The sequence below is a fragment of the Periophthalmus magnuspinnatus genome, chromosome 23, assembly GCF_009829125.3.
Source record: "Periophthalmus magnuspinnatus isolate fPerMag1 chromosome 23, fPerMag1.2.pri, whole genome shotgun sequence".
NCBI classification, from domain to species: Eukaryota; Metazoa; Chordata; class Actinopteri; order Gobiiformes; family Gobiidae; genus Periophthalmus; species Periophthalmus magnuspinnatus.
Genome location: NC_047148.1, coordinates 17,063,792 through 17,091,584, shown reverse-complemented (window position 1 = coordinate 17,091,584; position 27,793 = coordinate 17,063,792). Strand labels below are relative to the sequence as shown.

The following is a 27,793-nucleotide window of genomic DNA, read 5'->3' as shown; positions in this document are numbered from 1 at the left end:
AGATTTACGACAGATGAAGTGTTTTGTTATTAAATCAGTTAAACTGCAATAGCACAAAAAATATAGATAGAACATGTTTTTAATTACTAGAAGTGACTGTATAAAATAGGTAAGATTGTTTGCAGGGTGTATAGGCTACTGTGCACTGTGGATATAACCAAATATTTATGAGTTTGATTTACAAAACGAGCGCATGTCGGACCCAAACTAAAGAGAGAGCAGAGCAATACTTAAAAAGAAAATCTTACAGTTTATTAAGGAAACAACATTGCCCTTGTATAGTTACAATGCAAATGTAATTGGCATAAAACATCACATAGGCTTATAGTACATCAAAAATAAATACATCATCTGGGAAACTTGACTGAACTGCAACATCCAAATCTGCAGTGGTACTTGAGTTCCTACTGTTTCATGGGTAATCTGAAGCCAGGTAGTAGGTTATGTCAACCACTCTTGAACTAGAAGTGTAATTTACAACAACATTACAGCACTGACCCTAATCGTGCCAGTTTTTATCGTGCTTGTTTGAAGACAGGTCAACAAAAGGGTGATATGAGTCATTATGTCCATGGGAGTAACAAAATACTTCACCATTATTTGGTAAATGTATACACTGCAAGGTTCAATGGCATGATTTCTGTCCATAATAATGCCTGCATTTGTCCTCTCTTAATTTCTTCCGTCACTCTGTTGAGAGTAACGTAAAAACTGGACAATACAGAATCATGGAGTCTCACAGAAGGTGGGGAGGGGGTGTTGAACATCATATATTTTATTTACACTGCTTCCCCCCATCCAGCAGAAAACAGGATGAACAGTAAGGATGGTGGTCTTCACTTCATATTGACACTTCATATTCACGACTGTCCTGCTAAGACACAAACAGAAAAATATGAATCCACCACTATGCTTGAATATATGTAACTAAATATAAAAGAATAGTGTAGATTTTAATAAAGAACTTACTCCTCCTGTCTCGTAGAGTGGGTTATCAAATTCTGTTTCCACAGTGATTTGTCGGTATGGATGAGGATAGATGAGAGGCAATCTTAAATTGGAATGATAGCGGCACCTGAAGAACAGATGAGAAAACAAATTATAATTATGTAAGAAATGCAAAGATTATTATTGCTGGTTTGTCCATTTGTCCTTAATCCCTTGGTTGGAAAGATATTCTGATTAAAGAAAATCCAAAATGTGGTAAATGAAATTTTACATGCAGTCTTATTGTTTTATTTAATTAAATAATAATAATAATAGTTTCTTCTTTGAACCATGTGGGATTATACTATAAAAACATTCTAAACAACAAAAATAATAGGAGTTTAGTAAGGAATACCTTGTGACGTAGACATAAGCTCCTCCCAGCAGCACAGACAGTACAAGCACTAGGATAAAGATGGACAGGGCTATTTTCCCTCCTTCGAGAGTGGAGTGTGCTGTCGCTTCTGCAACTAAAAGATAGCACACACCTACATTAATACATGGTTTACTGTAGCAGAAATGAGCAGCAAGCTTAGATGGATGCTCTATGTATAGTAAATCCAACATCAGATGGGGCAAAGACACATTTGAAATGAACATGACATTCAGATTTTATTGATGCATTGCAGAGCCCACGCACAAACACCAACATACACACACTCACCTTCCAAAGCATGGTTGCCAAAGCACTCATGGTTGGCTGCAAGACATCATTCTGTCAGTCAGTGCAGACATTATGAATACTGACTTCACTGACACAATCTGTGGGCTTTTCATTACAACAAATGTGCACCAGAAAATTTTATTGGAAACAGTGCATGCATAAACTTTGAGATGGGAATGAGGCATTTCAGAGTGGCTCATCAGCGTTCACAATTGTACTCTTTACAAAACAGCTACTAACCTATGAAGTCTGCAGGTGTAGGTGAAGTGGTGACTCTGAACTGGCCCTAGTGAGTAGTCTAGTCTGTAGAATATGTATTATGTAAAAGTGCCTGCCCAAGAATAACTGACATGGTTCAAACTTAGTATGCCAAGAATATTTGGTTAATTAACAGCGATTATTCATGTCACAATATCGATCAGTATATAAATGGTATATAGAGCTAAAAAACAATAATTTCAATTAGTACAATCTATACTCCCAAAAAGTTTTTCTTCTATCTAGATGTTTATGTCAAATTGACTATACTTTTTCATTTAGAAAGTTTGATTTCATAAGACAAGTCACAGTAACTATAACACTAAAATGTGTGATATCCCTAGTTCCAGCAGGCTTTGTTACGTGAAAAATCTAAAGGAACCGAGTCCACTCTATAGATAGACCAACAGGTGTTTCCTCTTAATGTTGAACTAGCTAATGATGTCAAAAATGTTATAACAAATGTCCCATAGTGACTGAAGGAGGATTATCATTCAGCAAGACAAGAAGCATTCCATTTAGCAGTTGCACCAAATGTGAAAAGCTCTCACCCCTGCAGAGAGGAAGCGGTCCACTCCAGAACGATGGATTTCCCAGAATGCATTTAATTGCCACTTCTCCAATAAGCTCATAGCCTTGGTAGCAGACAAAGGTGAGAGATTCTCCAGGGAGGTAGAGCCTTCTGGACAGGATCTGGTAACCATTGTCAGGGAGACCAGGGTTCTCGCAGGACACCGACTCCTCAGCTGAAAAAAATATAGAAAAGGCTGAACACAAAAGAGGATGAACGTCAGCAGCTAGGAGACTGGGATGCCTCTGGCTAAGATACATGACTCAGGGATAATCTCCTTCACTTCCTCTAAATAGCTCATAGCTACGTTATGTGGGGCATTAGTTTTCATTTACATATCAAACAGGCATTAAAAACCCTGACACAAGCATGCGAAAACACAAAGGCATCCGCACGGGCGGAACTTTGAGAGAGGCATCTTGAGCAAAGAGATAAACTGTGAACTGCGTCAACAAAAAATACACTTTAACATGCACTTTAGTTAATGTAATGGAATGAACAACAATATGCTCATGTTACACCTAATATCTGTTACATAATATTTTGTATATTTGCTGGATTGCACACTGGTTAAAACTGCCTTTTGTGGCACTGTATTTGTACAAGTGCAATGAGAGTAAAACTGAGTCTGAATCTGAAGAGGAATACACTGCCAACAACCTATGGAAGATTAAACACTAAAGCTACAAAGTGATACTCACAAACACAGTGTGGCAGTTTGGATGTCCATACTGGAGTTCCAGGTTCACGGCCATAGCATGTGATGGTTGCACCACCCTGTAGGATGAAGCCAGGATTGCAGGTGTACTGGATAGTTGTCCCCACAAGGAGTTTTGGGTCTGACAAAGCCCGAGTTGAATGTTCTACATGGCCTGGGTCTGAGCAGTACATAACTGTATGGAAACCAAAAGAAGACACACAAGTTTATAGGAAAAATAGAATACTTGCTTAAGTATGTATAATCAATAAATCTGAATAGCAGTATAATTAGCAGGACAGACTTTTTTCACAGAAAGGTGGCTGTGAACTCCAGGACAGGTCAAGCTGACAAGTGAGGGTCTCTCGTCCCACCAGGTCGTACCCAGGGTCACATTGATAAGTGATGCGTGCACCTCGCACCAAGGCAATGTGAGACGTTGTCTTCCAGCCATTTTGTATCTCTGGCAAGTCTGGACATGAGTCATTTCGAGACACCTCTATGAATGAAAAACACAATTTGTTGGTCAGATTTCTTCTTTAATTTTCAATGACAGAATTGCATGAATGATTGATGCAATTACTGTAAAAAAAACTCAATGTGGCAAAAAATCTTAACATTTAAAAGATGATCATAAACAGTGTAAATAGATTTATTTGGAATTGGTATATTTATAGATATAGATAGATATAGATAAATATATATAGCTATATACGTACTTGGGTACATATACCCTCAAGCCTGGGTTGACGCAGTATTGCTGTTCCTAGTATTGTACTCTTTTGGACTGAGATGACTGTTGTTTTTCCTGGCCTTGCATGCAGAGGGGAGGGATGCAGATTTTATTCCAGGCCTTTTCCAGCTCTTCTTTGAACCCCTGGTCACACATTTATTACGAGCACACTTTTTCCTTTTATTTGACCAGTCTAAAAAGTTTACATATTTTAATCTTCCAGTATGAACATATTAAAATTTACTGTGGCTCTGTTTATCAAACAACAAGCAAGCTGCTGTAAGTCAGAAAAAATATAAAAGTTTGCAGTGTCCCAGACTCCCAGTAGGATAGCAAGGGCATGCATACACTTGATTAATGGCTGGGCAAGAAAGAGTATCTTGTATAATTCTGTTCAATATAATAGGCCTACTGGGATTTGTAAGTCAAAGTTCCTGCATCAATTATTCATTGTCTATTGACTGGCTCTCTTTGGACATGGTGTGTGGTGCTGTGTGATATATTCCGAGCACAGATACACATAGTGCTGGCCCAGTTGCACACATAGCTATAATCAAAGAGAGAAACCTACTATTCATGCTGTGTCGACTTGATTTAGTGGGAGACCGCGGTGTGTGCTGCGTGTGTCGTAAGGGTGACAACTAAATTGGACATTGTGCCTCTCAGTGCGAGTCCAAATTGGTGTCAGGTGGTGGATCTGGGGAGCTGTATGTGCAGAGTGAGCGTGGATTTGTAGATGCTGTGGAACTGTGTTGAAGTAGAGATAGTCAAACAAATAGAATGTGATTGAATAAGGGCAAATTGGAAAGAAAGCAAAGACAAATAAAGATGAGAAAAACACAAAACCGTGTTGGCAACCTGAGACTGTGAGACACAAAGGACAGCGTTTCCATACATTGGGTATTGAAACATCTGAAGCATCTTAACGAAATTTAAAGACCCAGACAGAACTGGCCAATATGTAAATAAAAGTCAATCAATGTTTAAATTTGGAATACACATAATATGATTCCATAAGATTGAATGATAGCTTCCTTCGTACCCATATAATTAATGATGAAACCTTCGCCCTTGCCGAACACGAGTCCTGCAGGATCGGAGTGGAAGGTGATGGTCAGGTCAGGTGTGGTGGAGGAGAGCTTGAACGGGCTGCTTCCTCCGACGTATCGAGCCAGAACATTTGTCATGACCTCATCTCCATCTGTGATGGTAAGCATGTCACTGTCGCTGATGTTCATACTGAAAATAGAAGTACACATGATGTAGCCTGGCTACCAGCTAAGGCCCAGTGATGACTCAGTGCAGTAGTGTTGACAGCCAACTGTGTGGGAACAGATGAACGCAAAGGCTGAAGACAGCATTTAACAGCCACATTTAGTGCTTTCTTTAGTGCTATGGAGGCCCCACCCTTCAATCCAAATGTTTAAATTCAAATGTATATAAAAGACAAGGGCATTTAATAGTAAGATACTACTATACTTAGCTCAAACTTATTACGTTATCATTATACTTACAAATGCACAAGGATATTTTAACGTGTATTTATTTCTTGTAATTAGATCATTGCTTTACAGGCCTATTCAATATATAATTATTATACTATGCTAACAGTTAAATGTTCAATATATGTTTAATAAAACAAATATGGTGCATACCAGCCCATAATGGAGCCAGCCAGTTTTAGACAAACGTATTTTCCTGTTTTATGAATTCACTGTTGATTTGTTTGACTGTGCACTGATGTCTGTTGCACTCACAGTTGTACATCCAGCAGAACTCGTTTGTCCTCACTGACATGTATCCTCCAGCTGCAGTCCTCTCCCTCCCCGTACCACTCGGGCCAATTAGGAGATAGGATCACCCCACCCGGTCCAGTCAGGTCACCACCACACTGTGCTGGTAAGCCACGATATCATAAAAATACAAGGTATCATAAAACACTTACAACAAGTACACAATTCAAACAAAGTATCATTGTTACCTTTACACAATGGCTCTGTGTCATTCCAGTATGGGTCTCTGGCACTGATGCACTCAATGACAGGAGGTCCTTGTTCAAGAGAATGTCCCGGATCACATGTGAACTGGACAACAGTGCCCACCCCATACAGAAGGTCAGACGTGGTGAAGTTTCCATTCTGGATATAGGGTTCATAGCAGTGACCACGCTCAAAAGCTGGTGGAAAACAAAACCCCAGATTTAACTCTAACTCACACGAAATTATCTCAACTTTCTAGCATACTATAGAGATCTGATGTAAACCATTATCTTATCAATAAAATAAAAACAATTTTCTCTCCAAAGGCAAACATTTATTGCTATCAACCACTGACTGGTGACTTGGCAAAACACAAGATATAAAAATAGATGTGTACAATTCCTGGTTTCACATGATCATTAAATACAACATGTATGATGCTTATGAGGGTGGAGTAGAGAAATTTATAATTGTTGTACCCTCATAGCGAATGTTGAATCCCGTGTTGTGGTTCGGCTGGTCTGTAATGAACTGGATTCGTACTGAAGGCCCCTCACTGATGACTCCTTCAAAGGGTATTTGTCCTCCACGTCCTGAGTCGAAGAGCACTACAGAGCCAGCATCCAGACCACTCCACAGCACCAACCTGTCAGACATAGACAGAGATGCATTAATATTTATTTACAAAATCAGCCAGTGTGTTTTGATGTAAGGTACTGTCACCTGTCAGTGGGTCCCAAAGCCAGTCTCTCCAGGTGCAGGTGAAGTCTCTGGTGTTTGGGAGCCTCCAGGGACCAGGAGCAGGAGCGATCATGTGTTGCATTGGGCCCATGCTGAGGTGAGGGGGAGAGAACCCTGCCTACTGTGGCATTTTTCACTGTGCCCCCACAGAGAGCTAAAAAACAGAGTACAGACTAATTGTCCACTCACACTCACACAGAGGTAATGTATCCAGACAGTACCTCGGCAGGTGGGCTCCCTCCCGCTCCAAACAGGCAGAGAGGCATTGAGGCAGGTGAGCAGCGTGTCTCCCTGCAGGTGGTAGCCCATGTGGCAGTGGAAGCGGGCAGTGCCTCCGGGAAGCAGGTCGAGCACAGTCACCTCCCCAAAGTGAGGCCTTTTGGGGAGGGAACAGCTCAGCCTGAAAACTTCACAGATAAAAAGCAAACATTAGGATCTGTTTTGTAAAAACATTAATATTAACATTATGTAAACATTAATATATGAATTGGTAACATATTCAAATAAATGTATGAATTAATTATTTTCACTGCAACAATAATATATCAAAGGCCAGGCCATTAATTCAGATTCTGTGTTTGTTTCCCTACCACCATATAGCCTGATATCTGTATATAGCTGTAAAGTAAAGGAAAACGCAAATACAGGATTAGCTGAGATTAGCTTATCAGGGTAGGTGCATGCTTACGAGTCCTAAAATAACTACAATTAAAGTGTGATTTGTGAACTCACTTTGGTAATGCAGCTGGAAGGTACCAAAGGTTCCTTCAGGCCCAGAGCGGTAGTACACTGACATAGTGTTGGTGGGGCTGCGGATCACCTGACCCTCCACCAGCAGAGTGTGGTTGGCCAGGACCAGCAGGGCGCCTGTTTCATCTGCTCCTCTGATGGAGAGCTGCTCACTGTCTGACAGGTTCACACTCTTCACCTGTTGCACAACAATTATCACAAAGATATGATTTCCAGAAGCTGAACTGCTACAAGAAAATTTAAATAACATAATTTGCTTTTTGTTTTTTAATGCTCTTTGGCACTGGGAGTCAGTGCAGAGCATTGTGTTAGCATGAGTAAAAGAAAACAGCTTAACCTTGAATTAGACATTACTCAATATATAGCTTAAATGTGTTTCATATAACAAAGTAAAAAGCATGGCATTAAATTATTGGGTTAAAGAGCAGTATATACATGCAGTGACCTTAGCAGCAAATACAGTGAGGAGCGAGTCTGGTGTGGTATGACAGTGGCCACTAGGAGGCAGAGTTGCATCTCACTACCAGCAGCAGTCTCTTAGTTTGAACGGAACAACAATAGCAGTAAGGCACTAGAGAGTAAAGTTTGGTGCTTGGTGCAGTGTACCTGCAGTTCCACTCCATATCCTGTGTACACAGTGATAATGTAGGTGCAATGGAGGAAAGAGCCGTCCGGTAAAGGGGGGTCATCAGAGGAGTCTATATATCCCTCTGGGCTTGTCAGACTGACCATGCAACTGGGCACTGCAGAAGAGAGAGAGAGTGAAAGGAGAAGAGAGTAGGAGAGCTTTGTCTGGTAATCTTAATTTTAGTAGGAGTTAAGAAATCCCCTGTAGTGTATAATTAGTTGGACATTAAAGAGATTAACCCCCACACTGCAGTGAGGCAGAAAGGCATGAGCGTTGTACCTGTTTGAGCGCTCCCTGTGTCTGTTTCCACGCTGCCAGTTGGAGAGGGCTCAGCTTCAGGGCTGTCTGTTTGCAGTGGAGGAGAGAGAGAGATTTTGGGAGGAGCCACAGTTGGAGAGTTGTTTTGGCCCAATGCTGCAGTTGATGTTGGGGCTTTCTCAGTGCGCAGCAGTCCTCTGCTCTGCTGCTCCGGTGAGCGTGCTCCTGACAGGAAGCCTAGGCTAAGCCCTCTGCCCAAGAGAGGCAGCAAGCTGTGGGGCAGGGCAGAGGGGGCAGAATCCCCTTTCTGAGAGGCATGCTGTCTTTTTTTGGCCAGTAGACCACCAGTCAGTGCTGTGGTGCTAGAGTCTTGGTTTATTGTTCCTTGTGTAAGTGCAGAAGACAGGGTAGAGGAGAGCACTGTGGGGACAGCTTTATCTGAAAAAGAGCAAAGACACATCATGAATCAGTGGGAAAGTGTTTAAATATGTCCAGGAGTCAGCAAAACGGGGTGGTTCTGTCACTGCCCTGCTCTTATCAGAGATGAGACTATCTAGTGCAGCCAAATGCTCACCTCGGCCGCACATTAGCAGTGAAATGCTGTAGTGGAGACAACACCGTTAAGCATGACAGGAGCCAGGGGGGAGAGAGGGCACAAAAAAAAGAGAAACATATCGACTGGCAAAACGCTCTGCCTTGCATGCTAAAACGCCATCTCCAGCAGCTTAAAAAAAGCACAGAGCAGCATTTACACACATGAACAAATTCTCAATCCGCATCAGCAGCCACATGCCTATACACACATTTTATTTTAGCTGCATGCACTCCCGCCAACAACTGCAGCCGACAAGGTAGAACTGTCTGTAATTATGTATCATGACTGGTCGAGTATTAAAATAATTGTAATTGCATTATGGCCTGCAGACACAAAAACACATTTTATAACAAAGAGAGCCACATTATTACATCAAAATGTGAAAAAAAAACTAAAAAACATTTGTATTTCCTACATATTCTGTATGTAGAAGCCTTTAGTCATCACATTTTTTTAATGTTTATTTGGTTAGAAATGTAATTTAAAAAATCTCAATAGAAAGAATTGTTTGACTAGTTGACTTGTCAACTAAATCACTCACTCTAAAATAATCCCTACTAAACATATTATTACATTTTATAGGAGTGCTTTGTTCAGGTAAAATGAGCTACACCTCAACTAAAGTGAGTCAAAGAGATTTTAAGAAGAGTTATAACTTAAATTTTCCTTAAAATCTCTTTGATCAAAATTTATATTTTTGTAGTTTTATCTTTAACAAACATGTAAAACATTAAATTAGCACCTTAAAGTGCATTATTTACACACAGTTCACCTTGAATAGAGCGGTACAGATCTCTCAGCTCAGCCTCTTGTGGTTCTCTGTTCTCCACAGCACAGGGCACTGGCCAAATCTAGTACTTAAAAGTCCTGTGCTCCAGTTTAAGTATGTGTACAGCTCTGAAACAATCTGGAACACCGCCTAAGACCAATAGACACAGGAACAAGGCGCCTGATGGGAACATGTAGCAGGAGGTGCATATGTCATTGTACACCTCATGTTTTGGTGAAAATGCTGCTCTAACTGCGTGGACAGCTGTGTTATCATGATTATGTCCATAGTTCTTATAAAAGGCGCATATCATCAAAGATATGATGTCAAAACAGCTGTATTGACTATGATCATGGTGCTGCACTACGACTATAAAGTATTGCATTATTTTCACCACAATTGGAAATACGTATGAAATATGATGTTATTAAACTTTCATATATCTAAAGTAAATTCACTTTAAGCAATTATAACCATCAATATATCTGCTAAAGCTCTTACATGATGGTGGCCCATTTTAGCTGAAAGGCATGGTTCAATTTGCTTTAAGCCTTTAAGATAAAGCCACCATAAAAAAAAAATATATATATATATAAAAAAAAAATAATATATATATATATATATATATATATATATATATATATATATATATATATATATATATATATATATATATATATATATATATATATATATATATATATATATATATATATATATATATATATATATATATATATATATATATATATATATATATATATATATATATATCACCTCCGCGGGGGGTCTCGTGGTCTCATCCTTTTTCCAAGCTCGGGTCCTCTACCAAAGGCCTGGGAGCTTGAGGGTTGTGCCCGTGGTCATCGAAGCACTCAGGGCAGTGACCCCTAAACTGGAGGAGTAGCTACACCAGATCCCAGGAAAAACATCAGACATCTCTGTCCAGAAAAGTGAAGTGCAGTACTAGGAACAGCAGTGCAGTACTAGGAACAGCAAAGATACTGCACAGAACCCTCAAGCTCCTGGCCTCTAGTAGAGGTCCCAAGCGTGGAAAAAGGATGAGACCATGTGTCCCCCCGCGGAGGATGAGATTTTTTTGTAAATTTGAGGTGACATAATAGTCAGATAAAAAACACTTTACATTGAATAGAATGACTTAATTTTGGTCTTAAAAATAGTCACGATTATTATTTTTTAGCTCTTATTATTGTATTGTACCTGAATAACCATGATTATTGATTAACCTAATAATCTTCACAGCAGCAAAATTGTGAGATCCCATATCCCATAAAGGAATGATTTAAATTGTCCACTGCAAGCTACTTTTAATTTGGCTTACTATAGCAAATATTTATTTTCCGTATATCCCTAATGACTAGAATCAGGCAAGAGTAAAAATGTTTTAAAATGTATTTATTGGTACAACAGTGATGGATTATGAATAATAATAACAATACTGACAATGACAACAGCAATAATAAAATATTAAAAGTTCATTTAAATGTGTTGCTAAATAGGCTGACTTGGAAAATAAATTATAGTTATATGGTTAAAGTTGGATGGATTTTTCATTTGAAAACAAAAATCAAATGGGCATAAGGTACACAGATTTACACAGCATTTTTGCCCTGCCCAAACTAATGTCCCCAACAAACCCCTCCCTGTGTAACTTCACTCTTCTCTCCACCTGGAGCTTATTACCGTGTGCAGCTCCAGTGGCTGTCCATAAATGCAATCCCTGCCATTCTTCTTTTAAACACCCAAATTATGTTGGTCTCTTAAAAATCTCAAGAACTGCTATGGGGAAGGCTCGTGTAATGCAGAGTTTCAGGTCAAAATATTCTATATGCCAATAATATTTGATGAGAGGCAGCCTAATGAATGTTAAATGTTAAAATGCAGACTTTTGTTATAATATACTGAGCGATAGGCTGGAGTCACAAATGGCAAATTGCAATGTAATCGGTAGGAAAAACTGGCTCTGGCCATAGAATGGCATCACATTATAAATAGAAGAAAAGAAAAGAAATCTAAAGAAAAACAGTAGGACATGTAGATAATAGAGATTTTTGGAGAACAGAGCAAACTGATATCCAAAACAATGACTCAGGCATAAAAAATATAATAAGGATAAATCAGGCTAAGCATTAAACTTAACTTGTGGGTTTTTGCATCCCATTTGCATTCCAAGAAATGGTACGTAAACTTTGCAAGAGACTCTTTGCCTAGAAAGTGTACCTGTGTCTTAGCCTTAATAGCACATAGCACCAAATCAAAAACTATAGAAACCGTTTAGAATCTCTACACAGCTTAAGCTTTTAGCCACTTTTAATTTTTTAACAGCCTGCCTCTTATTCATGAGGTTAGGTGCAAAACAGCTGATGCAATAATATGTCTGTCCATTCAATAGTGTGAGTATATCGCAGCCATATGCGGCGCATTTCTCAGAAAAGATCAGAATTCTTCATAAATACAACACAGTAGATGTGTGTGGACTAAAGTTTGGGACAGTTTGAGAGCGTTCATCCACAGCCCAGTTTGAGGAAGACCCCCAGAACTTTTCTGATGGGAGGCCAGTCCTGCTTGTCTCTATGGAGATGTTATTGCTTTGCCTTGAATGTCCTATGGTATGGCACAACATTTGTTGCATATTGTTATTGCATAGTTTGTATGCATATTTGTTTGCCAACAAACATATCTTCAGATAAGAAGACTAAGTACAAAATAAAAAAAAAAAAAAAATTAAACTTTGTTTTTCAAACTATTTTTGATGGACCACAAAATCTAAAATTGAAAATGAGGAAGGTAGCCTTAACAAAAACAATATTGTATGGCACAGAGGGCGCTCTACCGCTTGCCTCCTGCATATGACAGGTTTATGTTTCGTTTTAGTATTACTCTGTCTGGTTTCATAGAACCTGTGGTAAATCATAGTTTTACATCAGTGAAGTTAAAAGTTGAAACATCCTGGAGGCAGCGAATCACATGAAGGAATCCCTTCAATAAACATCATTTAATCCATTTGATTCATTGTGGTAAGTACTTCTTGTTTCTAAAGGTAAAAAGTAAACGTCAAAAATGTTACGTTACTGGTGCCAGATGTGCAACATGCTCATGAAGATATGTTAGCAAAAACAATGTAAATGTAAAGTAGTCATATAGTCATGGAACAAGCTGCTGTGACTAGTAAAGCTACAGCATTTAGGTAAGTACACTTTTTTTTATCCCCATAGGGAAATATGTCCTTTGCAATTGACCCATTCTTCAATGCCACTGGGGCAGGATGAGTGGACTCGAGCACAGCGCCTGAGAACCCCTCCAGATCTTGAACTAGGCTTTGTCAGGATTGCTTTAGCTTAGGATTTTACCAGTTATCCATGTTTTGGGTTAATGAGGGAAATTGGAGAGCCTGGAGGAAACCCACCTCCAGACTCTCTGAGATTGAGTATGAGTGCCAGCCACTCTGTTACCGAGCTGCCAACTAATCAGACTAATCATGAATAGTCAACTATTAAAATTATATTGAATGTATTTTGATAATCGTAATTGATACAAGAACCATACAAACTCTAAAACATGTGCACCTTTCATAACAAAAGAGCATTAATGTAGGATCTTTTGACTCTGTTAAGTATTTATCTTACTATCTCCACTGGTTCAACATCAAATATTAATGTGTGATGACCCAATCCCAAGCTTTATTGCATTGTGAACGATTCATTTAAAAAGAAAAGAAAAAAACAAAGGCACTTCTGACAGTTTGTGTGTTGCCATATACATCTGTTTTGTCAAATAATAATGATTTTGTAAATTAGACAAGCTTTAACCCTTGTTTACAGTATGGTTGTGTGGTTAATAGTAATGAAATGAGGCTACCTTTGTGCAAGTTGTTTTGTTTTTTTTTTCATTTTGAAAAGACCCAGTTCCTAAACCTGTCCCAAAGCCCCAATACCAACTTTAAACTGATAAAAATGTGAAAAAATAGTCACAGTCATCTTTAGACTATGTTAACTATGTTTTACTGAAATAACCTACATAGGCACCTACTTTACTGCCCCCATTAATCCATTGCACAGTTTACAGAACATTTACAACAGGGCTGCTCTTTCTACCCCTTTCACATCCATATACGATCCATGCTTTTACAGGATATACACCACATAAAGTCCACAGCAACAACTACTGGCTTAAAGAAAAGATACATTCTGGCTGCTACAATTAGTCTCTATCAATCTCAACATATTGAAAAAGAACCAATCATATAAATACACCATGTTATTTCCCTCAGTGGCTACGCAGGAAACCAGGGAGAGCAGCCACGAGGAGAGAGACAGAGTCCTCTGAGGAAATTACATCTACCTTGAATTAGAAACATGAGTCTCAAGATGCATGCTCACTGGGTTGTGATGAAGACGACGCATTTCACAGGAAACAAACACAACGCAGCAAAAAACTGCAGATGACGATCTTTTGTTCCTAATTGGTCTCTTGTGTTTGTACATTTGCATTTCATGTGCCTTTGATTTGTTGTTGCACTTGTACCAATTACTGCATTTTAAGAGAGTGGCCAAACGTCTGGGGGCACTCAAAACAGGAACATAAAGAAAATACTGCTGATGGATCTGATTGGACAGGAAATAAACATGGTGCCTGGGAAGTTATTTAAGAAAGCAGGAAAAGCAAATCTGATTACTTATTTTTATGTTTACCACAGATGTACTGTCACAGGGCATCGCATCATTCAACTGGAACAAATACAAACTCCGGTTGAGAGGTAAGCATTTAATAAATCTTAGTAAGTGGTCATAAGAACCAAGATAAGCAATAATAGTGCCTGGTGCAATGCTGTAAGAGAAGGTCAAATTATACAACTGAGACAGCAAAATAGAGACACCAAAAACCTAGTCAAATCTGCTGTTTTTAAGAAGAAAACAACAATATATGGGTATGTTTATATTACGTCATATGACAGATAAGGTACAATAAAATTATGCCTAGATGCTGTCAAGTAAAAGACTTGAAGAAGAGACAGATTATCCTACTGCGGTGTCTGTGAAATAGCCTTAGTAAACTTGATATGTACCCTGTTTTTATAGCACACCTCGGCTGTGACACTTTGAAAGTCAAAGCATGTAATTAATTCTGTTTTTTCTCTCGCTGATGCAGAGAAAACAATTGAACAATATCCCTTGTCTATTAATAGTGGCACATGTAATGACCAAACAGTGGCAATATTCCATCTACAACTGATCTCTATTATAAGCTGACGAGAAAAAAAAAAAAAAAAAGGATTTAGTTTTAGCAATTAAAACGTCTAGTTAATTCACTGGTTAGTGCTGATCAAATAGAATAAGACGCTCTGCATATTCTCTGAGACTAAACCACCAGGTAATAACACTTATTTATTATCTTTTGAATTTGAAAACATTGCTATTGCTAGATCTGTTTTGTATGTCTTGTAGATGTAAAAGAACCCTATAGACAATCTGTCATTGCAGATGTACACATTCCAAACAGCACTGAGTTGTGCTCATAGCGAAAGTATAATGTCTGCACTGTGTCTGAGCACAAGAGCAAACACAGGCTCAGGAAACTAGTTACTTCAGCGATTCAATAGGAGAGACATAGGAGAGAGCAATCTAACAATAGAGAAGCATTTCTAAAATAGCAACTTATTTAATGTACTGCCAATATGTTTATTTGCATTGTCACTTGCAGCCCAGCTAACTCTAAGAAAGTACTATAACTGGATGATGATTTGATTTATTCAATGGGAACAGTGCTTATTAAAGACCTGTAACAATCACCACTAAATATTCTAGATTATGGCAATTATAACAGTGCTTATCTGCTGTACACAAAAGGTAAACCTAACTGTAAGAGGCCTCAGTTAAAAGTGCTCACACACTGGGTTTTCCTTCATCCACTGTTTAACGTGTTTTGAAGGTGACTAGTGTTGGCAGTTCACTCTTATTCCTGTACTCAGCCCCTTTTACCCACAGCTCACTCTAAATGTGCTGTGTTATCTTGTTTGTCCTTATTCTTCAATACAACGCCCATTAAACATACCATCACAGCTATAATGTCTTTCTGTCAATAAGATTTAAAATTGTCTGGTTAATTTTTAATATTGTTTTGGTATATTTTGTTTACAAACATGATTGACTTTAGAATGATTGATTTGTTTGTATAGAGTTCTTCTTTTTAATGCTTTGTAAGATCAAGTTTATTCTAATCTTCTAAAATGCCTTCTTATTCTCAGTAGTAGTTGTGTTTAGTGCACCATTAGTTGCTGATGTACCCTGTTTATATGCAGCAAATGGACTGTAGCAATGGTGGATGGGAAAAGCACCCTACTCTCATTTTCATCAGTGTTAATGTGCTTGTTGTTAGATGGATGACTAAAGCTGTGAATACTGAACAACTCTTTATTTGTTCTAGGCCAGAGGTCGACAGCCCGCGGCTCCGGAGCCACATGTGGCTCTCTCATCCTTATACTGCGGCTCCACATGCCTTGGGAAAATAAATAATAAGTATTTAATTGAAATGTATTTTATTTGTGTTAGTTCTTTTTGTACTGTAGTTCTAAATTGAAAGATTACTGTGATCTTGAAATATTAAAATATAATATAATTAATATAATTTTTAATTATTTTTCGTTGCTCAAAATAAGCGGCACACTTGAGGAAGACGGTATACCCGCCAAAACGCCGTGCATTTATCAAGACTTTCAACCTGCCATCCCTGACACCTACATAAACATGAAGAAATATGCATTTGGAGTCCTGTCGATCTTCAGATCCACATGTGTATGTGAGTCGCTATTATCCACCATGAACTATGTTAAAAACAAACACTGCTCAAGCCTCACAGACGACAGCTGTCCTGTGTAAAGATGAAAGTGACTTCGTAAAGCCCTGACTTGCAGACACTGTGAGCAGAGGTTCAGGAGCAGAAGTCCCATTAACCAGGTACAAGGTAAAATAAATATTTATGCAGATATTTTGCAAATATTATAGCTGTTATATATATATATATATATATATATATATATACACACATACACACACACACAGTGCTATCTTCATTTTATATGTCAGTATTTGTGGCTCCCAGTGTTTTCTTTTCCATAGAAACCAGGTCCAAATGGCTCTTTGGGTGTTAAAGATTCCTGTGCCATTTTCTAGGCACTTCCCTCTTAACATCTTTGGTTGATTAGTGCAAATTTATAATAATGTATAAGTTTCTTGAGGAGGGCACATCTATGGAGACCGTTGAGTGTCAGTGTTTGATAAATTCAGTAACTGTATGTGCATTAAAATAGAAACAGAGGAGCAAATGTGTGTGCATCGTGGGGAACCAGTTCAATTCAACTCAATTTTATTTATATAGCACATTTAAAATACAACTTAAGCTGCCCAAAGTGCTTCACACAAACAACAACAACAACAAAAAAACAGGTATACATAAAATACAAGACATAATAAAACAATAAAACACCAAGTTATCCTGCCTAGATAGAACCAAATGCCAGAGAGAGGTGGGTTTTTAAACTGCTGTAAAGACTGAGATGATCTGACAGGCTGAGGAAGGCCATTGCAACAGTGAGCGCAGTCAGAGGGGGAATGGAGAGCAATTCAATGGGCTATAGTGACTGTCGACACTAACTGCCAAGAAGACAGTCAAGTCGGAGGTTGTAATGTCACAATAGAGCCCAGTGATTCTGAGAAAGGGCCCTCAAAAGTGGCTCTTTGTGTTTTGTTTGTATGGATATTTCAAAGCCCAAAACATTTGACGAAAAGCTTATCTTTTGTGTTGCTTGGGTTCATTCATATGCAAGATTTAGGTGGCTTTTGGAAATGCTTTATCAGACCTCAGACTGACAGCAACTGTATCTCAGAGACATTCTCCGTCTAGCTTGTCCGTTCTCCATGGAGACCCACTGTGATAGCTATACACACACAAATACACACATACACAAATACACGCACATACACACGCGTACACAAATACACACCAGATAGACAGACATACACACACATACACATGCATACACAAATACACACACATATACACACATATACACGCACATACACAAATACACACACATATACACACATATACACGCACATACACATGCATACACAAATGCACACACATACACGCACATACACACCACATACACAAATACACACACATACACACCCCTACACACGGATACACAAATACACACACATACACACACATATACACACACATGTACAGACACATAGACACGCATACACAGATACACACCAGATAGACACACAAACACACACATAAACACGCATACACACACACATACAGGCACAATCATACCCACTCACACATGCACACGCACCCCGACACATACACAAATACACACCAGACAGACACACATACACACGCATACAGACACAAACACACGCATACACAAATACACACCAGATAGACACAAGCACAAATGCACAACTGTCACAATGCAGTGCTGGTCGTCACAGAAGATTTTTTTCCGTGCAGAGACAGACCACTTTAGGGTCATGTTTGAAGAACTTCAGCATGTCCTGTTGCATTAGTGTTTGCATTTAAGTTAGATATATGGAACGTAAAGCATTGTGTGTACTGCTTACGCTTGTGGAGCGAAGAAGCGGAAAACAAGCTAAGTATGGCACAAGCGATGCATCTCCATAGCAACACAGTTTTGCTTCACCTGAGTTGTTCTCTCTGATCAAATCTAGTCTGACCAACACTAGACCACAGCTTCAAAAGTCAGGTCAGAAAACCCCACCTGTGTCCCCCTGTGTCCCCCTGTGTTCAAAGTACGAGTCATTTACAGTACCATCGCTGGGCTCTCGGAAGGTCACACTCCACTCAGACGACATCCAAAACGCAGGCAGCTCTTTTCACCATTTTCCCCCAAATACAGAGAACTGCTCAGGTGTAAGTAGAGAGTCAGCAGTAATGACATAATGTTAGAAATGATTTGTTAATAGGGCTGAACCAAAAATATCACTGTATTTGTGATAAGATTTACGACTGATGTTTTAATAGCTTTAATATTTGGAAGGAGAGTGAAATATTAAGAGGTGTTTGTACAAATCTTTCTGATTGGCTGACGATGGAGCCAATGACACATTACAGATCTGGAGAGTAGAATTAGACAGAAAACAATTTAGCCAAAAAATGAATCAGGAAATTATGCAATGAGAGCGACAATGTGTTACTTAAATAAATGCGATTTGTTATGACGAATCACAATCATGCACTTGTCTAAATAACTCCTTATATCAATACCCAGTCAGAGGGCTCATTCACTAATATCTGTCCAAATTATAGCACAAAAAAAAGTATAATTAGGAATCCAGCTACTTCAGTTCTCAAAGTATCTGCCTGATATTAACTGATACCATGCAGAGAGTGAAAGCAGCACTTATTTTGTTAAAACATAAAAGAATAAGACAGAAGTAATGCAAATGTGTTATGTAGCTGTTATTTATCTCTCAAATAACTACGGAACAACTTTGGATAAATAATAATTCAAACATTATGAGACTTTCTGGGCTTGCTACGACTAGTTTTAAAACATTACTTTATATATCCAACCAAGATATCGACTGAACCGATATCTGAAAGCTGATATCCGATCCAGCAGATGTTTCTTGGCACTGATATTGAATACCAGTATCAGATTGCTGCATCCGTAAATACACTCATCATGTTATTATCTGTCTGTGGGCATATGCTTTGGCTGACCGCCGCAAGAGACGATGCCAACAAAGAATACTTGATTGAATATTGTGAGAATTTAAACTCTCAAATGAGGGCGTCTGGATGGACTCATTGGCGCTGCACTTTTTAATTATCAAGGTCACAGCGCCCACATTACCAGGCCGTGACACAACTATCAGCAAAGAAACGCAGCATCTGAAAACTGTCCAAGCACAGAGCACGTACGGATATCCACAAACACAAGCACCGATCGGGGTAATTTTCTATAGCGGTGAACTGCACACGAGGTCAAGGGAGTACGCTGTGGATTATGAGGTTGTGTTAAAAACATATTTATGCAGCAGTTTCGTTTAAAATCTATCTTGACTGCACTCCATATTGGAACTATACCACTCAGGGAAAGTATAAATAAACCTTAATTTGTCCTTGGCTGACAAAGGACAAAACAGAGCTAGGCTTGTTTCCAAATTTACCCTGGTAATTCTGAATATTTTGCTATTAAAATGAATCCACAATACATATGCTTTTTTTTTTAAGATACTACAAGAAAAAAACGTATGGAATATCAGTATTTCTTGTTACAGACTGACAGGTTTAGTGCTCATTTGTGTAGAATATGGACAATCTTCTTGATAAAGTTGGTTCTCAGGTTTAATTGAGGCGTATAAATAACTTTTCTTTTCAGGATAGATATAATCGAGTCAAGTCTCCAGGAATTAAATGTCACCAAAGATATTTTTTCACAGTCTCGAAGTTGGCAGCTGAGTTTTGAGGTTAAATGAGAAAATGTCAAAAGGTAGTCCCAGTAAAGGTTAGGATTAGGAAGAATAGCGTAAAGCAGTCAATACATTTGTACTAGTGTGTGTCAGAAATACAATTGTAAATGTGGGTGTGCTTGGACCAAGAACTCATTGAAACTCTGCTCACATGTGTCCATTGAGCAGTGTGGCGGGCAGAGAGTGGAAATAGAGAGTGGCTATGTGGAGACCAAAGGAACAGGCCAAAGGAAACACAAATCAAGTTATTCTTTAAACTTGCCAAGAAAAAAAAAACCTGATTTTGTAACAAACAATGGGTTAAAAAAAACGAAGCTACACAATATAAGTTTAAACTGAAGAAAAATAGACAAATCTGTGTTGGAGTAGATACAACGAAATGACACTTTGGTGAATATTATTGGGTCACTTTTTTATCATTTTATCGATGTTCTGAGTGGACAATGAATCTGGTCACTGTTGAATCTCCCAGAGTTCAGATGGGCATGATTCACAGGTGGATTAGCAAATTAAGGAACGCATTGTCTGCCTGTGTCAAAACAAATATGGCTACTTGCGAGGAAAAAAGAAATGAAAAAATATCACAACATCTGAAAAATATATAGTGGATTTCTACACTAAACTAACTAACTAACTGGTTCTGGCTCGATGACGACGGAGGGTGTGGTGACCAGACTGATATCCCTTTATATTAGACATAGACCGACATATATTCCAGCATAGGCCAATATTTTGTTTTGGTCTGAAAATACACACAAAGCTTTATATTGACACTTTAATACAAAAAGATAGCTGCACAAATCGTGACTGACTACACAACTCTTTTAAAAGTTTGTGATAAAAAGGGCTTGTGGGGAGTTTAGAGTAACTTTAAATTGGGCAAAATAATCAAAATCATCCCTATATATCAGCCCAACAATATTGGTATCGGCATTGGCCATGAAAAAAACCCAAACTCATATTGGCCAATCTCTACTCTGTATAAAAAAATACAGAGAGATATGACTCTGGATTTGCAGGGTAAATAAATCTGTTGTATGTTGCTGCACAGACATGCTTGTAAAAACAATACAAAATGTGCTGATAAAATAATATATTTTCTCTGTGTCTTAATTCATTGGTGTATCTTCCTGAGACATGCAGGTATACAGCCTCTGTGCTTTTAATCTATGAATAAAAGAAAAGCTGCAGAGATATTTTCACTCCGAGGAGGGCTACAGTCGAGCTGAAGAAAGATGAAATGCTTTTTGCCTGAACCTTGGGACAGTCAAGACCCAAACGTCAACAGAACCTTCAGTAATAAATGATGAGGCAATCCTGAAATCACTCCAGTAAAAAGAAGAGAAGCGTGTTGGAGGATGGAGTGTGAAGTCCACATATATGCACATAACAGCAATTATTCATGAAGGCTTCTGTCTCTTTCTGTTGATAATGTGAGATTAAGAGCAAGGCCAGGCTAGTCTCACTTACACTATAGAATCATATACGAGTTGTTGCCGTTGGAGACATATTTCTCCCTGCGTTCTGTTATGGAATCTGTCCCCTGGCAGCGTAATACTAAAAATATGTGTTTTTTTCATTGACAACTGACATCAATCACACCTTGCCCGATATTGATCATGACCTGCTCCAATTTCTGTAACTGACCAGTAGATCTGGTTTCATCCAGCTCTTGTAAATAAATGATCGAATCGACAAGAGGCCAACAAGAATTCATCAAATCTAAAAACAAGTCTGATCATGTAACAACCGATGCTGCCTTGAAGCAAAAAGCATCACATCTTCCAGAATATCATCCAAGAAACCAGGGCTAGAGCTACAAGATTAATTACAAGACAATCAAAAGTCCACCTTGAATACTCATAATTAGCAAATCACAAGGGCTCCATTGGGTCGCTGAAACTTTAGCTCTTTTAAGCAGGATTCAAATTAGTTCACGCTGTTGTTTATGGATAATATTTTTTGCACTATATGGCTCAATTATGAAAATAAAAACCCTAGAAATTAAGATTAAATCAAAGAAGGAGTAAAAACCTCCAAACTTCAAACTTTCATCAAGAAATGTGCGTCTCCACAGAACGCTCTTCAGTGTGTGTAAATGAGTGTAACGAGTATAACTGTTGTTTTTTTTTATGTGTGGATAATCAACATGAATACACATTATTAAGAACACAACAACAAAGCAACATTTGTGTGTGTACTGTGGTGAACATTGGTGTTGTTGGTGATAAATGTATCCACACTGCTTCAATGTTTTTCCAAAGGCTCAAAGGGAAATGGAGGAAAAAGAGTGAACTCTGAGTGACAGGAGCAGTCAGTCACTTGAAGCCGTAGTGGTGAGGCAGGGCCAACACTAAGGTCCATGAGGCCAAAACACATCATCCATCAGAGAACGGGGGAATGTGGCCCAAAATGTTTATCGTGATATAAAGGAGAGACTGTGCTATACTGATATAAATGACGATACAATGACATCAAACAAAATACTGTGTTTAAGCTGCTCTTTGCATAACTGAGAGGAAAATAAGCATCTGTAATCACAATATTCCAAATTTCATACTGACCCCAAAACAAACAACAATCTACCATGAGCAATATGATATGGCCCATTACCATATTCACTTTATACCTCTGTATGACTTAAAACTTCACTTTGGCTTTCATTCAGAGAGCATAAGAAACAGACACAACGTCGGGGAGAATGACAGGCGAAGAGCTTCAACATGGAGCCGGATTATCACACACGGACTCAGCTTCATCAACAGACCCACTTCAGTCAGAAACCAGAATCAAAGGCAAAAAGCTGTAAGGAACAGAAAAGGCTTAGGATAATCTTTGAGGTAAATTTCTACTGAATTACTAACCTCTTCTAAAATCCTCACTTGAATGCGCACAGACCATCTTCTTAAGTTTGACTAAAGAGTTTGCATATTTCTATACATAACAATTTTATTATTTAATATTTTGGTCAGAATTAAACATGCATTTTTTCCCCTTTTATTTGTCTGCACTATAAACCCTGTCCTTGAAAGCCATGGATAAGTTTCTTCTTGAGTTTAAGTTGAAGTGGTCAAAGATGAAAGCAAAATCCAGACGGTTTAGTTCCACTACAGAGTGTGGCTTAAAACAGACGTTGACAAAGTTAAGCTTCAGTTAATTGCTTCTATTGTACAGAAGTGTCAGCCACAGCAGCATCAGTGCGATCCTGCCACGGTCCTAGTGAGGATAATCCCAGATACTAAGAAAAGCAGCAGCAATGCACAGCAAAACCACACAAACCACAGGCTTTTCCACCCAGACCATCCCTGTCACAAAAGAGACGCTCACGGAAGCCCTCTGCATCAGGCACGCTCCTTTGATGTCCCCAAAACACAGGGAGGTTAGTGCCAGGTGATCACAAGAGGATGCACCAAATACTGTCACACCAAACTGAATAATTTACCGTTTTGTAGTGGCTGTGCTGGTACGGTTCACTGCAGAAGCTCGGACCATATGCCTGTGTCTGTGGAAGACTTTGGTCTTAATGAGAACTGGGACTAATGGCAGCTTGCACATCATCTGCACCGCACACGATTTTATACCTTGATGATGATTGGATATTTGTAGCTAAATTTAATCCAAGTTCCAAACAAACTTTGTAAGTACACTTAATCTACAAGTACACTAGTACCTATTAAGCAGCAATATACTTCTTTTTTCACTATTAAGAACAATCTGTTGCTATTAGACAATTACTATATACTATCAACATTACATCTTAGGTTGCGTTCAGATGACATCTAAAGATAGACCAATATGGGTTTTTTTCATGGCCGATGAGGATACAAAATTGACGATAAGCTCTACTGATATTTTTGAGCCAATATGTGGAGCTGGTTTAGATTATTTTCCCCAAATTATGTAATAAATTTATTACAAACTCCCCCCGAGCCTGTATTTTACTGCAAATCAATAAAAGAGCTGTAGTCATGTTTTGTGCAGCTACCTCTTCTTAGTAACGTGTTAATATAAAGCTTTGTGTATATTCTTTAGGCAGCAGCTTGACCAAAACAAAATATCGTCCTGCGCTGGAGATTTAAGGCCGAGAGCTGATACGCTAAAAACTCCAAATATCGGTCTGTCTCTAGTGACATCACAACATTTAGGAGTCTTTTGACAACAATTTAATGGTTTTAGGAATATTTTTTATTATTATTCTGTCTTTATTAGCATTATTTTGTTTCAAATTTAGAAAAATATTATTCATGTACCACGTTTAAGTATAAGCAGTTGCTGTAACCGCATGATAACAATGGTTTAAGACCATTATACACTTCAAATTTCTAAACGCAAAGTGTCATTTCAGTTGATAATGTATAGAATATCATTAACATAACATTTATGTCTAATTGCTGGATAAGATCGTGGTGGGCAGTACACTGACACTAGGTCCATAAAAATGCTTAACCTTTGAAAATGTCATCTCATTGGCTAATGTTTAGTGAACACAGCTTTTCATAACCTGCACCGCTAAACTGTATTTTAATTGTCGTACATAAGATATGATAAGGTAAAGCTTTATGTGTCCCACAATGTGAAAATTACAATGTTGCAAATTCAAGAACAGCAGGAGAACAGGAAGGATGTGATAACTATTAATAACTATTGAGAGGCTTAACAACAGACATAAAACCTACATAACTTTGTCAGTAGAGTAAAGCCTTACTCCAAACGTTGCCGTGGGTGCCGCCATCGTCATTCAGGTTGTATTATTTCGCATGGGGCTGCCGATCTTTACAGCAAATAAGTTCTATACGGACTACAAAGCCGTTTTGAAGCTTCACAGAGAATCGGTGCAGTGTTGACTTGTCGTTACACATAAACATTGAACATTTCACACAAATCAACGTACTTTATATAATATTTTAGAGGTGAAAATTTTCCCAAATTCTCCATTGAAAAGAACGGGATTCCCACTTAAACGGAAGTGCCACCAGAAAAAAAGCACAGTTTAGTCCGGTGGGTGGGGAGGAATAAGATCAATAAGGCTACAAGGTGACTATGGTTGTATACAGTACAGCAAATAAACAAGAATAAATACAAAACAAACTCCAGTGTGTCATTTTATTATGTACAATACGTGGTTATGACTATGGTTATGTAAAAGTCAGCATATGGACTCATTTTCAGAGTTCCCAGTGCACTGTTTACCTGCTGTTATACTGGTGATAATTGGCTCATAGAAATCATCAGTGTTTGCAAAATATTTATCACGCAAAGTCTCTGTAAAATGAATTAAATGAAAGCCACAGTTCTTGACTTCGAGACATTTTTATGGCCAAATGGCTTTAACAGGTACCTCATAAGAAACACACCTCACCTGGTCATAGCGCTAATCAGCTGCTTATATTCTGAGCAGCTCTCGAGGAAAATGAAAGGTTAACCTGCTTTAAGCCCTGGTGTGCTTTGAGCTGCTGCTGAGGCTGAGGCTGGCCCAGTGTCACTGATTAGAATAAGGTCACCTCCAACTTTGTGTCTGCCTCTGTCTCTACTGCTGCTCCTTATACCAGCTCAACTTCACAATATTCATCTTTTTACATGTCCTCTTCTGTCTCACATCACACTGACAGACGTAGCACAAAAATATTGTTGTTTTTGATTGTCTTTCCTCTCCACCTTCTCTGCATATCTCGCCTACAGCCCAAAATATCACACTGAATACAAGAAGGAAGGTTTGTTTTATTCCCCCTCACTAACAGAAGTAAAAACAAGTACGAGTCAAGACTGAAGAAAAATCAAAGCAACAAGCAAAAAAGCATGATGTATCCTTTAGAAACGCTCTAACACATATTTCAAATTAAGAAGACTTGCTTCAGTGATATTTGGACAACAACACAGTGTCAACATGGATCAATACAGAAGCTCCATGCAGAGCGACGCAAACTGGAGTTGGCTATATTTCACAGTTGGAGCTCTTCAGTCTTTATCTCACCATCTTACGGCAAGATTATCACCGCTAGACTATGAAAAATTAGACCTCATGGTGTTTGAGCAGATACCAGACCACTATCTGTGCCTTAAATAAGAGCAGATAGTCATGGATACACAAGGCAGCACCATGAGCCAGGCCTGAGCCTCACATCTCTGCAGTGGATCTCATAAGAACAATCGTTAGGACAGGGACGCTAAAACTAAGAGAAGACTGTCTATAGGGAAATCTGAGCTGTGACAAATAATCAGATAAATTATGACGGATCAATCATTAATAATCAGTAATTTAATAAATGATCGTTGTTATCGTCACAAACTCAAACAAATGGGATGGAGATATTACAGAGACAAATATAGACACAGTCACATTCTTTATTTCTAAACATAGATTTCAAAAGACTGCCTTAATCTGGGTAAACCGACAAATTCTTGAGGACATAGAATTAACCAGATACTAAAGATAGATAGTATGTGTCAGAAACTGCACACAGAGTAGATATGATTGGTCTCTGGTATCTTACAAAATAAATCAGGACTGTGAAAATAGCAGTGGGTTTTATCAAAAATAATTGTTTGATTTCAATTCTCTATGGGTTATAACTACAAACTATCTTTTCACACCCTGTTTAGATTCTAAACAACTTGGAGGCTTTTGCTGCTGTAAACTGATTGCTGATTGTTGTTGTACCATAAGACAAACACTGTTAAAAAACAGCAGGAGCTGGAGGACAGTCTGGGCCATGCAGGTATAGACTATAATCATCATGTAGCGGTAAAGAGGGCCATTGTGGACATTACTTGTACCATAAAATCATTTGTCCCTCACCTAAAGGTCAGTAGGCTGGAGATCAGGGGGAGGGGATGTTCACCATAACAAAACAGATCTGAAATATCCGTCAACACAAATGCTTATTTTGAACTATTTTACAGTATGAGAAGTTCATCCAGATTTCTAAATAATCATTAGCTGCAGTGCTTTTCTTTTGTACTAAAAACATTTCTAATGCCGGTGTGTCTTTGCCCTGGGCTGTGTTAGTGCGTTGTAAGGATGCTCAGACTGGAGGAATCCCCTGCCTCTCTCACTCTACAGTGCGCTGACAGGTGAGCTCTTTCTTGCAGTGCAATCCTACTTGTCAAGGCTCCCACGCACACGAGTGGGCAAGTCAGCGTGGGCTCTCTCAGTACGTGTCTGTGTGACTATGCAGGCTACTGCTGCTGGTGCCAGAAAGAGCGCTGCTAAGCACGCAACAGCGTTATTTCTGGACTTCAAAGAGCTGCCCAGACTTATGCGCCTGAGAACACGCGGAGCCAATCCGCACACGGAGTACGTAAGATAACAACAAGGATATAAGACATGTTCAAAATGAAAAGAAAACACACCTCCTGCTGAGACGCAGCTTCCCAGGAGCAACAGCCACAGCACTGGGGACAAGCTCTTCGGAAGTCCGTATCTGAACGACCAGGCGCCCGATCGCATGGCTACAGTGGCCGGTCGACGCGGTTTCCCGGGTGAGCACAGATGGGGAGCCCGGGTGGGCAGGAGAATGTCCTCTTTTGTCCGACAGAAGAAGAGCGTGTCAGTGTGGCATACTCCAGAGTGTACAGAGCTCCTGTCCTCCGCGTGCCTGCGCCGTGTCTGCCTCTGCGCCCGAGTCCCGCGGACTCCT

General features: G+C 38.9%; 1 protein-coding gene across 6 annotated transcripts; it reads right to left on the bottom strand.

Annotated features, from left to right (window-relative positions):
• Positions 1–232: 232 nt before the first annotated feature.
• LOC117391236 (seizure 6-like protein) lies at positions 233–27,788 on the bottom strand. Of its 6 annotated transcripts, none has more exons than XM_055231417.1 (17): positions 27,507–27,788; positions 8,288–8,704; positions 7,987–8,123; positions 7,363–7,558; positions 6,852–7,037; positions 6,613–6,784; positions 6,369–6,535; positions 5,892–6,086; positions 5,668–5,806; positions 4,953–5,149; positions 3,482–3,676; positions 3,182–3,373; positions 2,461–2,655; positions 1,652–1,687; positions 1,343–1,457; positions 970–1,075; positions 233–871 (listed from the first exon to the last, which is right to left on the bottom strand). In XM_055231417.1, the coding sequence occupies exons 1-17, from the start codon at positions 27,601–27,603 to the stop codon at positions 842–844; spliced, it is 2,772 nt and encodes a 923-aa protein (XP_055087392.1). In that variant the 5' UTR covers positions 27,604–27,788; the 3' UTR covers positions 233–841. The 6 variants fall into 6 exon arrangements, 5 of the variants coding, with proteins under 5 accessions (XP_055087392.1, XP_055087394.1, XP_055087391.1 ...); XM_055231416.1 differs by having other exon boundaries at positions 278–874; XM_055231419.1 differs by lacking the exon at positions 1,652–1,687.
• Between the last annotated feature and the right edge of the window lie 5 nt (positions 27,789–27,793).

Coding starts and splice junctions, on each gene's coding strand:
- LOC117391236 (XM_055231416.1), bottom strand. CDS start 27,603: ATGCGATCGGGCGCCTGGTCGTTCAGATACGGACTTCCGAAGAGCTTG. Junction 7,038..7,362: donor CTTCCAGCTGCATTACCAAA/GTGAGTTCACAA, acceptor TTATCTGTGAAG/TTTTCAGGCTGAGCTGTTCC. Junction 3,374..3,481: donor GCCACCTTTCTGTGAAAAAA/GTCTGTCCTGCT, acceptor GTTTCCATACAG/TTATGTACTGCTCAGACCCA.